The 14313-nt window shown below is 39.9% G+C and overlaps 1 protein-coding gene across 1 annotated transcript in view; it reads right to left on the reverse strand.

Annotated features, from left to right (window-relative positions):
• Positions 1 to 8031: 8031 nt before the first annotated feature.
• Positions 8032 to 14313, reverse strand: part of LOC149461593 (programmed cell death 1 ligand 1-like) — a 74112-nt gene continuing 67830 nt past the window's right edge. The window contains exon 7 of the mRNA XM_089678139.1: positions 8032 to 10585. Coding sequence (XP_089534265.1) covers positions 10563 to 10585 — 23 coding nt within the window. The 3' untranslated portion in view covers positions 8032 to 10562. The remainder of the gene's footprint in view (positions 10586 to 14313) is intronic.

The following is a 14313-nucleotide window of genomic DNA, read 5'->3' on the forward strand; positions in this document are numbered from 1 at the left end:
GCGGTGGACATTCTGACACTGGGGGGAACTGACTTGGTGTCACTGACATCCTTAGTGACACCAATACAATTTTAAAAAAAGCACTGACACTGTACTAATGGCACTGGGCAGGGAGGGGTTAACATGAGGGGATATCAAATGGTTAACTGTGTGCAGGGAGTGTTTTACTAGGGAGCTGTGTCTGCGTGCTTCACTGTAAGCACACTGCTTTGGATGGCTGTGCTATGCACAACCATCCAAAGCAGTGTGCTCGAGCTGACAGGGAGGAGGACTGTTAGTAAAAAAACCAGTCCTCCTCCCCATTGGAGGTGCTCGATAATCACCGGACGCCGGTGGGTAATCACCAGGCGGGATTCGGTGATTGATAGTCACGGCCGTGAATGGTGGTGCGGATAAGACACGCGTCAAGGGTGCAAGTGCCCCCCTACCCTACCTGGAAATGCAAAATCACATATATATATGTGATTTTGTGCACCCCTGCCACCCTGTAGCAGTATATTCACTATAGGACAGCGGGAAAGCGGTTAAAGGCCTCATTTCTTTTTCTGAAAACAGTTGCATGATATGCTTTAAAAAAACGCTGTCATTTTGTTTCATCTGTCCACAGCACATTCTCCGAAAAGGATTTTGGCATCCTCAGGTACGTTTTGGCAAACTCCAATCTGGCTTTTTATGTTTCTGTGTCAGCAATGCGGTCCTCCTAGGTCTCCTACCATAGCGTCCCTTTTCATTCAGATGGTGACGTATAGTGTGAGCTGACACAATTGTACCCTGTGCCTGAAGATCAGCTTGAATTTGTCTGCGAGTTGATTGAGGTTCTTTAGTCACCATTCGAACAATCCTTCGTTTCAATCTTTGATCAACTTTTCTCTTTCAACCACATCCAGGGAGATTAGCTACAGTGCCATGGGCTGTAAACTTCTTGACAATGTTTTGCACAGTAGACACAGGAACATTACGATCTCTGGAGCTGGACTTGTAACCTTGAGGTTGTCCATGCTTTTACACAATTTTTGTTCTCAAGTTTTCAGACTATTCTGTGCTGCTCTTTCTCTTCTCCATGCTCCATGTGGCACACAGAGACACACAACAGAAAGGTAGAGTCCATTTTTCACCATTTTAACTGGCTGCCGATGTGATTTCTATATTGTCAGCATCTGTTAGTTGATACAGGTGAGTTTAATAACAAATTACAGGAACATCACAAACTTGGAATGCAGTTTTGAGATGGTGCCAATAATTTTGTCCAGTCCATTTTTGCATGGAATGTGTCAGATTTGGCATTTTGTTTCTCCAGTTTTTTGTGTCATACCAACATGAACAAAATAAATAAACACAAGAATGCCTAAACATTTGTAATTGCAACAGTATTTTGGGTGAAGTGGTGTATTATCTGACAGAAATGCAAGGGTGCCAATATTTTTCGCCATGACTTTATGTATGTGCTTGTTTATGTTATATCAATGTTTCTTGGTTTTCTTAGAACACTTATCCATGTAGCTGTCATGTTACATCTTTTTTAAAAATAATCTATTAATTAAAGCACCTTTACAAGTCTACATGACTACATTCCTGCTATTTCACAATGCACAACAAACTTCACAATTTTTCAGAAAAGTTCCAACTTTTATCATTAAGAAATCCTCCTCAAGCTCCAGCTCAGTGACTTTGCCTTGGCTGAGACAATGCTGCCAGTCTACTGCAGACAGGAGGAAGCTTTTCTTTGGTCTCATCACTCTCGGTACCTTTGTGGCAAGTTACAATGTAAGAGGCATTTGTCAACACATATTTCATAGCTACCAGAATTTACATGACTGAGTTAACATACTACCACTGTAAGAAGTAAAGGATGGCCCTGGATAGTTACCGAAAAAAGATGGCATCTTTCTGGAGAGAAAAACCAATGAAGGCATAATCAGGGGCAATATTGTGAACTCCGTGAGTGGCATTAAGCACCTTGAAGTATCACACCTTCATGTAACATGCATGTACTTCACATAAAAAAAATATATCAGATGCTAGGTCAACTTTAATTAGTTGTAATATGCCTAATAAAATAAACACACTCACCCTTATAAATGGATCAATTTTATTTATATAGCTCCAACAAATTCTTGAATAAGTATATGAATCATTCTTAAGCTGTTTCCTATAAAACTGTTTACAATATTAACTCTGTACCATTGTCTTGATTTTTGTTTGCGATTAGTAGCACAGGAGGTTTTGAAGCCAGAGGAATCTAGGCAACTAGCATTTTCAAAATCTGTAATGGCTTCCCAATAATCATCATTAATATCCCAATAATATCATTAATATTCCAATAAAAAACATGACCAGTTTCCACTTGGTCAATATCCATTTAACTCCCATTTAGAAATTATTTAAAAAACAGAAAAAAATTTTAATGTGTAAACCAGAAATCAAAAACACATCATCACCAACCATTCTTTCATTCCAATATTGCACGTATTTGTGGTTTTTTTTTGTAACAGCAGAAAACATAGAAAGCAATATTTAAAGTAGAACATAGGCAAAACTGTTTTTGTCATTTTAGATAGAGCAAGAGAGGGTTATATCCCGTCAGATTTTTTTTTCGCCATCTGTGTCCCGCTGAGATTTCCCTTCGCTTTCTGTACCATAGCCAAAACAGGAATTTAAGGGAATTCCTTGGGCCCCCCAGATCACCAGAACTAGTGACCTTATTGGAAGAATTCCCCTCTATTGCTTAACAACCCAAAATTTGGGATTTTCTTTTGCTTTCACTTTCAATGATAATGGTAAACAGGACAAATAGAATGGGTGAATCTCCTTAATGAGGGCACAGACAGCAATAAAAAAAATTGACAGGGGTTCTGATCCCTCTCCACTCTGTCTAAAACGAAAAAATAAATGTTAGCCTTTACCTTTAGTTATACTTTAATAACTATAACATTGTTACAATTATAGTATACTGCTAAACTGCACTACATCCACTACTTATTACACATAGTTTGTACTTGTACCTGCAACCTTTAAAATGCCAATATGATGGCTTACCTTTACTAAATAACTGGATACTAATTGTTATAGGTAATAACACCCGAGATAGTTGATCCAGGGAGTATCCGATTGCCTCCTGGGAGATCAGAAAGGATTTTTTCCCCCCACTGAAGTGAATTGGATCATGCTTTATTGCGAGATTTTTCCTTCCTCTGGATCAGCTGTATGTATGTGATTGTGTATATGAAGGTTTTCAATTTTTTTTTTTATTGGTTGAACTAGATGGACTTGTGTCTCCTTTCAACATGATTAATCATGTAACTATGTATGTAGGTAATCCTGGTTCCAACAGCATGCCATGCATTTGCATCCATCTTTACTGTACATGAGCTGTTCCTAGCCATCACTAGAGGGTTTTAGCCCTAGTTCACACTTGTGCAGGCCGTGCAGCCCAAATTTGCGTTCATTTGAATGGGCTGCCGTGCCTGCATTATCTGCAAAAAAAGGTACATGCACCTTTTTAAAAATACGGCCATAGGGAAATCACATGGTCTTTTTAACCATTCGATTTCCCTGCAGGTCCAGCACCTGAAAAGGCACTGCAGGTTGAGATACGTGGGGATGCCATTCAGAATGAATGGTAGCCCTGCATGTCTCGTAAGAGCAGCGCAATTTGTCAGCGGGTGGATGCGGGAGCAGATGCAATTTCAGCACCAGCAACCAGCCACACAGTGTGAACTAGGGCTTATTTAAAGACAAGACACCTGATCTTCATTGAGTTTAATGAGCAGCTTTGTACTCCTAGGAGGTTGCAGGCAGTATTGCTTCTAAAGGACGTCTTTTAAAGCTTACTTCCAGGCTACACTTTTATTTTTTAATAAAATTGTATCGTACAAAAAGCTGCTCAGGCTGCAATACGTACCCCCTTCAAGCTGTGATTGAAGTTTGGCCAGTCCTGCTAAAAAAAGCCAATTTTCGACCAGTGTATGGCCTCCCGCTCTTAACAGAAGATCAGTGACTGCAGCCACTCTGCTGCAGCCAGTGATCAGTTTATTCTGACAGCATTCCCCTGTCAAAATACAATGTGCTGGTTTTCCCCCATCCACATTGTTCGTGTGGATGAAGGAATCTATTAGATTTTTTTTTTTGCTCAGCTCTGTTGCTGAAGGAAAAAGAAAATAACAGTGTACCGCCAACCTTAGTGTTAAGCAACCCTGGTGATTGAGCACATACTGTCAATTCAGGGTGTCATGGCCCCTACGGCCTTGAGAAGGGGTGTGCATGGGCTCTTTCACACGGCCGGCCAGAGGGCCCCTGAGACCGACCTGCTAAATTCTACTACGACAGCCGGACTGTACACATGCCATGGCTGTGATACTTTGTTTCGTGGCCTCAAGAATTTAAGATTGGCATGCAGAGTTTGACAGGTAACACCCATTAATAAAAATAGAGACACCCCCCCCACGCTCTTAGTACTCTAGAAAAACAACTATAAATACATACATAAATAAATAAATAATAAGTCAAACTGATTCACGAGAGCAGCTACCACCCAACTGTGCAATCACTTCACTGTGTTAATGAATCTAAATCAAATACTGGTGAAGCGATTTCAATATGACGTAACAAATCAAATATCATATAACCTCATATCATAACCCTTTATCATAAACAGATCCCCCCAGTATTCATAATCCTTTTGTGAATGTGCAATACACAAATATATATAGTCCATATATGGATTATTATTTATATATGAGCTAGCGCAACACTATTTATATATGTTTTATGTTTTAAGTGTGGGATCACCTTTTAAGTGCTATTGCAGCAGCCCTATTTTATTAGCTCATTTACAAGTTTGATAGCGCACATTGTTTTATTTATTTTATCTACACACATTATACATATATATATATATATATATATATATATATATATATATAAAGCATAAAAACACAAAAAAAGTATAGTTTAATGTCCTTCTGTGTTACCTATAATGCTGCCACCTCCTCTTCACTCCCTCTCTCTGTCAGGGTCCCTCAATGTTCTGTCCTCGGACCCCTCCTCTTTTCCATCTACACCTCCTCCCTTGACCAATTGATAAACTCCCACGGCTTCAACTACCATCTCTATGCTGATGACATCTATCTCTCTATCCCTCACCCCTTCAGTCTCCAATCGCATCACCAGCCTACTAAGTGACATATCGGACTGGATGTCACTCCACTTCCTCAAACTCAACCTTTCCAAAACTGAGCTTCTAGTATTCCCCCCAGCCTGTGCCCCCCCCATGACTTCTCTATCAAGATCAACAACACTACCATCAGTCCCACCCCGCACGCCAGGGTACTAGGTGTAATCCTAGACGCCAATCTGTCCTTTCAGCCCCAGGTCCAATCACTGACAAACCCATGTAGACTTCACCTCCGCAACATCTCCAAGATACGACCGTTTATAACCTCGGAAACCACTAAGCAACTAATTCACTCCCTTATTATATCACGCCTCAACTACTGTAACTCCCTCCTCACTGGCCTACCTCATCGCAGGCTATCCCCACTCCAGTCCATCATGAATGCTGCTGCCAGACTCATTCACCTTACTAATCTCTCTGTATCTGCCACCCCTCTCTGCCAATCCCTCCACTGGCTTCAAATTGCCCAACGGATAAAATTCAAAACATTAACACTGACGTACAAAGCTGTTCACAACACTGCCCCTATTTACATCACCAACCTTGTCTCTAAATACCACCCAAACTCTACTCTCCACTCCTCGCAAGACCTCCTACTCTCTAGCTCCCTTGTCTCCTCCTCCCATGCTCGTCTTCAGGATTTCTCAAAGGCTTCACCCATCCTCTGGAATTCCCTACCCCAAGCTATCAGACTATCGCCTACTTTGCTCACTTTCAGGCGCACTCTGAAAACCCCTCTCTTCAGGGAAGCCTACCCCAACCCCAGCTAATACTGTAATCCCCTACTCCTTCTACCACTCAATCCCCCACAGCTAATTACCTCTTGTACCACTATCCCCTCTCTCCTAGATTGTAAGCTCCAAGGAGCTGGGCCCTCTAATCCCTCTTGTATTGAACTGTATTGTTACTGTACTGTCTCCCTCCATAATGTAAAGCGCTGAGCAAATTGTCGGCGCTATATAAGTCCTGTATAATAATAATAATAGATGCCATTTTTGAAAGTCGAGTATGCTATTGCACTATTGGATATTTCTTGAGGTTATATGATATTTGATTTGTTATGTCATATGCAGGGGCAGACTGACCATTTGGAAACTCGGGCACTGTCCGAGGGCCCGGGGTCTGTAGGGGACCCCATGAGATGCCCCTGGTATCTTTTTCATAGGCTTTTTTGAATTTGGGCAAGGATGCAGGGGCCCCATGATCCCCTATTGCCTGGGGCCCCATGAGTTGTCAGTCCGCCCCTGGTCATATCAAAGCGCTTCACCAGTATTTGATCTTGATTGAAGTATCACCCATTACAGTCAATGACTTGTGGTTGCAGTGCAGTATTTTGATACAAAATCCCCCTTGGGATGAAACAAAAAAAGATCACTTTTAAGAGGGCTACCTGTGTGAAAGAGCCATGAATCCCAGAACTGGGTTTTAGGTAAAAGTTACACAACATCCTGGCATTTTTTCAGAGGCTAAAGGGACAAGTACAAATGTATAATGTTTTACTGAAAGTTCAGTTACACTTTATCACTTACTAGTTTACAGTCACTTAAAATGCAGTCATATTTTATCAATCATTAGTTATGATAGTCTGAGCTAACTATAAGTAGATAGGCAGATACTGTATATCTATATTTAGGTTTGTCTATAAAAATTTCATTAGAACCCAAGGAAATCAAACAAGTATTAAAGTGTTAATAAACCCAAGACCCTGCATTCACTGTATCTGGTCTCACACAATGCACAGAACATATAGATGCAACTATTTAAGTAAATATAAACTGCTAAGTACCATTTCTCATCAGCAATATATAGCAGTCTTGTGACTTCTAGCGCAGCTGAGCACTGGTTAATCTTATAGGAGGAGTTTTCATTCTGCTCTGACTGTCCTATGAAGCTGCATGACCCCTGAACCTCTGTCTGGACCGTGCTGATTGGCCCTATGCTGATCACATGCACCTTCCCAAAGAAGAAATAAAAACTCTCTAGCAATACACGCTAAACTGAGCATGTGCAGAGTGACTCCTAGAACGCTGTATAATCAGCAGATGGATTAGGGACAGTAGAAGGGGAGGATCAGAGAAGACAGGATCAAACAGCCTTTTTACACAATGTGGAAGATTAACTCCTTAGGTTCCACAGTGAGTATACAGTAGAAGGGGAGGATCAGAGAAGACAGGATCAAACAGCCTTTTTACACAATGCAAAGGATTAACCCCTTAGGTTTCTCAGTGATTATAACAAGCATGCTTTACTGCATGCGTGTCAAAACTATGGCCCTCCAGGTGTTGAGGAACTGCAAGTCCCATGAGACCTTGCAAGACTCTGACATCCACAGGCAAGACACCCAGAGACAGAGGTATGATGGGACTTGTAGTACTTCAACAGCCGGAGGGCAATAGTTTGGACACCCCTTCTTTACTGCATATACAGATAGATGTTTCTGTTGTGGGTTTAGAAACACTTTAATTCACAGCTGACACAATGTGGTTAGTTTACTAAAACTGGAGAGTGAAAAATCTTGTGCAGCTGTGCATGGTAGCCAATCAGCTTCTAACTTCAGCTTGATCAATTAAGCTTTACCAGTAAAACCTGGAAGCTGACTGGTTTCTATGCAGAGCTGCACCAGATTTTGTATTCCCCATCTTTAGTCAATCAACTATTATTTTGTATTGATTGATTTTTGAAGGTAACAACAAATATTCAAGCTTGATCAATGTTATTGTCATGGAGATATGCAATGATGAACTACAGTCAGGCTGTCTGTGTGGCCCAGATGATTATAACAAAGGGGCCAGTGTTTCATTCAGGCTGGAACCATCATAATAGAGATTTAAAATAATATGAATGCTTATAAGACACCATCATATCTGGACATTTATTAGGATGACTTGTTAATTGTAGCTCCATCCTATGATTTGTGTTCTTACAGTGTATTGGGTGATGCACACATGGATTGAATCCCAGGACAATGGATAGTTTGTCATAGTAATGCAAAGACACGTACGTTGATATCATTCAAGAGTGTATTAACCAGTGCCAAAATTATGTCAAGGAATAACAGTCTTTTTGTCTGAAAGAGCCTAGCCTAATTATAGCCTTCTCTTTATAACAACTGAGAGTACGTGCTAAAAACTGAAGTAGAGTCCACAGCAGGTCATTTACAGATGGATCACATGTAGTGCTAAACAGTTACTGGGAAGGACAAGTTCATCTAGTTGAATTGTGGATTGGTTTGCAGTACAGTGTTAACGGTCATGGAGAGATACCTTGGTTTATACTTAGTGTGCAGAACTTTCAGCGGTTAATAGCATCCATCCCTCAGTCTCTAGTAACATATGAGCAGTCTCTTGAAGTCTCCATAAACATGGTATCAGGTTCTAATGGGGCAGTCTCTTGTAACATCCTTCTTTTCTTAACCATGACAGTCTCTTGTGATGCAGCAGCTCCTTCTTGCAAGGTGGCAGTCTTCCAAAACATGGTAGTAGTAAAGGATGGTTTCAGGTAGGTTGTGCAGGATTATAGTGGATGGAAGTGGATGCAAAAGTGTTTTGTGGTTATGGTTGCAGTTGGCAGATCATGGGTATAGGTTGAATGCTGATTTACAGAACCGAAGTCATGCTTGTTTCCAGTCTGAACTATACAGTAGTTATTCAAGTTGTTGCCTTAAAATACTGCTAAAGATGCCAGTCTATGTCAATATCTTATCTGTACTCTTGCCTAGAAATATGGGCAATAACACATAGCCAGCTATATAAAAAAAATCTATGAAGGCAGCTAAATGTATTCCCCTGCTGAGTGGAAAATTTTAAGTAAATCTCAGATTTAGAAGCACATGAATGTGTTGTAAGTGTTTCTAATCTTCATCTGAATTCTGTGTTGAGCAGAAAGTCTGAACCATCCAAAAAACTATACACATATAAGAGAACATAACGGTTATGTTCTACATTTTTAAGTTTATCACCTTCAATCGTATTTTTGCAATCTTTCAGTCTATCATCCTGTTCACTATTGTGGATTTAACTTTTTCTGCAGCTACTGTATTTCTCAGATTGAAAGTACGAGGTATATATGATGACATTCTATATTTGTGCAACATGGGAGTTTTTACATAGCAGTTAATACATTATAATGTATTTAACCATTTGGCATATTGTTACCTTTTGTTATAAAACCCATAAGCATTTATTTACTAAAGTTAATTTTGACAGGTTACTTTTCACTTAGTTTAGAGAGTCATTGAAGCTAAGTGAAAATGTACTTTTGATAAGTGACCAGCCTTTATTAAATAAACCACAGTGTGTATAGCAGACATCCACTGGTGCCTTAACTTGGCTTTCCTGTTCCAGTCTGCCCAACAATCGCAGCTGTATCTCCCACAAAGAGATGTACAAACAATACTCTGTAGGCTGGTGCCTTGACACCGCTAGGTGTGCCTCACATGTGATGTTCAAGCCTTATGAGTTGTTTCTCCAGCTTATAGCAATGCATTATGTGTGTGTGTGAGTGAGTGCGTGTGTGAGTGGTTATAGTTGTGGTGGAGGGCAGGAAAAGTTGTGCATGTTCCCTTCTATCAGAAAGTACCAGGATTGTTTAGGTGGCTGTACCAGGGTTCAAGGTGGCAAATGGTAACATGAAAGGTAAGTTAAAGAGACTCTGGCCCATGTATACTTACATTCCCAAACCCCTCCATTGCTTTGCTGTCTCAGCCCTTCTTCCTATATCAGATGGTTTTGGAGCTTGCACAGGGTTGATGAAGATGTTAACCTTGTGAGACAGTATTTGACCTAGCTTCTGACTAATAGGTCTGGGCACTACATTTTGGAAAGAAGTTGCATGCTCCCTTATACTTGGAAACACTAAACATTTTGCATTGGCTCAGAAAAAGCAATGGAGCAGTGGGGAATACTAGAAAGGTTGATATAGGTGGAAGGCAGCCTTTAAAGCTACATTCAGGATGATGTGACAGAGTCTTTATGCATCCAGAGGATGTCTGATATGCTGGAAGATTTACGTTAAGGGTGGTATCACAAGAGTTTATCATGTAAGAGGTTATCAAATCACTGAGCAGATGATCAGTGGGAGACATTCCGATCCTATTATATGTGGTTCATTCTGGTATTGAATCTAATCATGCTCGACCAAGCTGCAAATGTACACAGGCATGATATTCTCCAGTAAAACTAAAGAGATCACTGCTTAGGAAATGAGCCTCACATTATATTTTTAATTACAATATACTAAATCCTAAATATTTTAAAGTGCAATAGAAATATATTTTCCAAGTAGTGAAAAGTATGTGCAGATACTGTATCTTGAATAGGTCCTATAAAATTAGTAAACATATACTCATCCAAGTATTCAGAAGTTCATATATAACATGTATTTGGAAGTTCTATAAAGGATAAAGTTCATCACCTAGAAAGAGAAAAATTCTATTAAAATTTTTTGCTGGTAAGTCAGTTTTAAACTCCTACCTGTTTTTCTGGACTCAAAAATAGTTATAGCAAACCACACATGAAAACTTGTAGCTGCAAATAAAATATTGTCTAGTAAAGGGAACATTTAATACAACATAATTTTGGATCAATTTTATTCTATATCAGCTATTCATTATTAATGTTTTATGCTTTTTAATATTAATGTATTATTCTCTTTAAAATTAAAATCATTTTAGAATCATATGTAATTCAATATACAGATAATATTGTCTTTTTACAAAATAGACAGTTTTTTTTGCCAGGTCATATTAAATTAAATTAACTACCTTTTGAGAGGGCAAAATAACAGGTTGGTATCCCTCCTTCTCTGCTACTGATACCTTCACTTCCACTGCGTTATTCTGCCAAAGTGTAGAGCGCTTGTTGTGAGCCCTATTACAGATCTTATGCAATGTAAATGACCTTCCTCCTGCCCCAAGTGACAGTGCTCAGGCCTGGTGAATGGCTGCTCAGACAATGAGCTGCTCATCATGGAAGGATAGAAAGTACCATGCTCCCCCATAATGGGATAGCACTTGTCAGACTGCTCATATTAATAAACCTGTTTGAAATTAGCACTTTCTAAAGCAGTGATGGGGAAATTGAATATTACATATTTCCTTATGAAAGTTGTCTAGTGGTCTCACAAATCTCTAATAATGAGTTCTAAAGTTGGTTAAGGGGCCCTACAAGGACAAAGTCTGGATACTGGACACATACCAACGGAATGTTATTGTAAACTCACTATATATAAAAGCCAGCCCACTAATCTTTTTTCCGGAATGCACCATTTTCCTTAGAAGGTCATTTTGCTCCAGTGGGGGCAGGTTGACCATTTCCTTACATTCAAGTTCTACATATACTATAGGGAAAGCTTGGCATAACAGTCTCTACCAAAACTTGCAATCATGCATGCGTCTGTGATCACCTATGTGCCACGCCGTGAAAGCGGGCTGGACTTCGTGCTGAAATAGCATCTTTAGTTAAGTATTCTTGTTATATTTTTCTAATATTATTATCTGTATCTGGCATTACTTTTATTGAATGTTATGCTTATAAGTATTTGTGTGATCTCTCTTTGCACATATCCAATACAACCTCAAAAAACAAACTATCATGTGACCGTAATAAAACAGTCAGTTACTGTCAGTGCTGTTGTTTTCTTCAACCTCCAACACTTACAGGAGTTCGCAGACAACCTGCACTACTACCTCCTTTCCCCCTCCTAACCCTGATATCACCAAGGTGTCTGTCTGCTGCCTGTGAAGCCTCTAGTGCACAGTCATAGTTTTATCTGCTGGTGCCAAGCATTAGATCATACTAATGCCATTGATAATGTATAGACACACTTTAACACACAGATCCTGGTGCTAGGGCAGCGGCCAAACATCCTGCGGCCAAACATCCTAATTTCAAACATTTTATTTAGGAGAGTGGCCTGAAAAGTGTTAATTGATTAAAGTGTCTATTTAAAGTACTAATTTTAAAATATTAAAGTGGAACTTCGATCTCTAAATGAACATGACCTGTTTTTAATCCTTATGCTACTAGCATTAGTAAGAAGATAGGAAGGTCCATTGCATCTACCTGTTTTACACTTTTTTCATCCATTTCTTCAGTTACTTCCTGATTTCTATGCTTGGGGAAATGCTGGCATACGTCCCAGGAGTCTTCAGGGGGGAGGAGGGGCTTTCTTGGCTAAGCACACTCTCCTGCCTGCATGCCTGAGCTAAGGGCAGATGAATTCCAGGAAGTAAATGCTACACGAGTCACCTGCCCTTAGGATGGCCACAGCCAGAAATGCTAGGGATGGTTTTCAAAGTGGTTTCTCAGCAAAATAAAACATGCAGCCATGCATGTGGGAATTTGAATACTTTGAATACTTTAAAAAATAATTTAATAGAGTTTTTGTTTTAAGGTGTTTAGATACAGTGTAGATCCACTTTAAACTCCAAAGAATCTCTTCATACTAAAGGGTTACTACATATGCCTCCCGCATCACTGATTTTTGCTACCTTCCTGAGCTCTGCCTGCTGAAACATCTTCAGCATCAGGCACACTTACAGTTATGTCATATTCCTGGGCCCCTTCTTCTTGCTGAGGTTTCTTCCTTCATTTCCAATGTAACTACTGTGTCTCGTAATATAAAGGTGACCACTAGAGATGAGCGAATCGAACCAGGCGAACCGGAATTCGAGTCGAATTTCAGGAAATATTCGATTCGCGGCGAAACCAAAATTTTGCCTACTTCGGGTGCGCGAATCGAACATTTCCCGATCAGCCGGCAAAAGTGTCCCTGCAGTGAGCTCCGCTATTTCTGACAGTTCTCTGACAGAAGGAACACATGTTTAGCGGTTGAAACATTGTATCTATTAGTTTACATTTAGGATACAGATGTTTCAACCACTGTTCATGTGAAGAAGCTGTGAGAGAACTGTCAGAAATAGAGGAACTCTGCACATACACTTTTTGCCGGCTTGGAATTATTCTTCTTTTCATCCTACTTCTTCTTCTTCTTCATCTTCATCCTCAGAAGAAGAGGATGAGGATGAAGAAGAAGAAGAAGAAGTAGGATGAAAAGAAGAATAATTCCAAGCCGGCAAAAAGTGTATGTGCAGAGTTCCTCTATTTCTGACAGTTCTCTCACAGCTTCTTCACATGTACAGCGGTTGAAACATCTGTATCCTAAATGGAAACTAATAGATACAATTTGTATCTATTAGTTTCCATTTAGGATACAGATGTTTCAACCGCTGTACATGTGAAGAAGCTGTGAGAGAACTGTCAGAAATAGAGGAACTCTGCACATACACTTTTTACCGGCTTGGAATTATTCTTCTTTTCATCCTACTTCTTCTTCTTCTTCTTCATCCTCATCCTCATCCTCTTCTTCTGAGGATGAGGATGAGGATGAAGAAGAAGAAGAAGCAGTAGGATGAAAATAAGAATAATTCCAAGCCGGCAAAAAGTGTATGTGCAGAGTTCCTCTATTCTGCAGATACACTTAGAGGAGCTCTGCACATACACTTTTTGCCTGTTTGGAATTAATCTTATTTTCATCCTACTTCTTCTTCTTCTTCTTCTTTATCCTCATCCTCAGAAGAAGAAGAAGAGGATGAAGAAGAAGAAGAAGAAGAAGAAGAAGAAGTAGGATGAAAATAAGAATAATTGCAAGCCGGCAAAAAGTGTATGTGCAGAGTTCCTCTATTCTGCAGATACACTTAGAGGAGCTCTGCAGATACACTTAGAGGAGCTCTGCACATACACTTTTTGCCGGCTTGGAATTAATCTTATTTTCATCCTACTTCTTCTTCTTCTTCTTCTTCTTCATCCTCATCCTCATCCTCAGAAGAAGAAGAAGAGGATGAGGATGAGGATGAAGAAGAAGAAGAAGAAGTAGGATGAAAATAAGAATAATTCCAAGCCGGCAAAAAGTGTATGTGCAGAGCTCCTCTAAGTGTATCTGCAGAGCTCCTCTAAGTGTATCTGCAGAATAGAGGAACTCTGCACATACACTTTTTGCCGGAAACCGCTGTATGGAGGGAATGTCCCAGAACTGTCATAAATAGTCTATTTCTGACAGTTCTGGGACATTCACTCCATACAGCGGTTGAAACAGCTGTATGGAGTGAATGTCCCAGAACTGTCAGAAATAGACTATTTATG

Source organism: Staurois parvus, unplaced genomic scaffold, assembly GCF_062004578.1.
Source record: "Staurois parvus isolate SC_StPar_1 unplaced genomic scaffold, SC_StPar_1.0 ptg000198l, whole genome shotgun sequence".
Taxonomy (NCBI): domain Eukaryota; kingdom Metazoa; phylum Chordata; class Amphibia; order Anura; family Ranidae; genus Staurois; species Staurois parvus.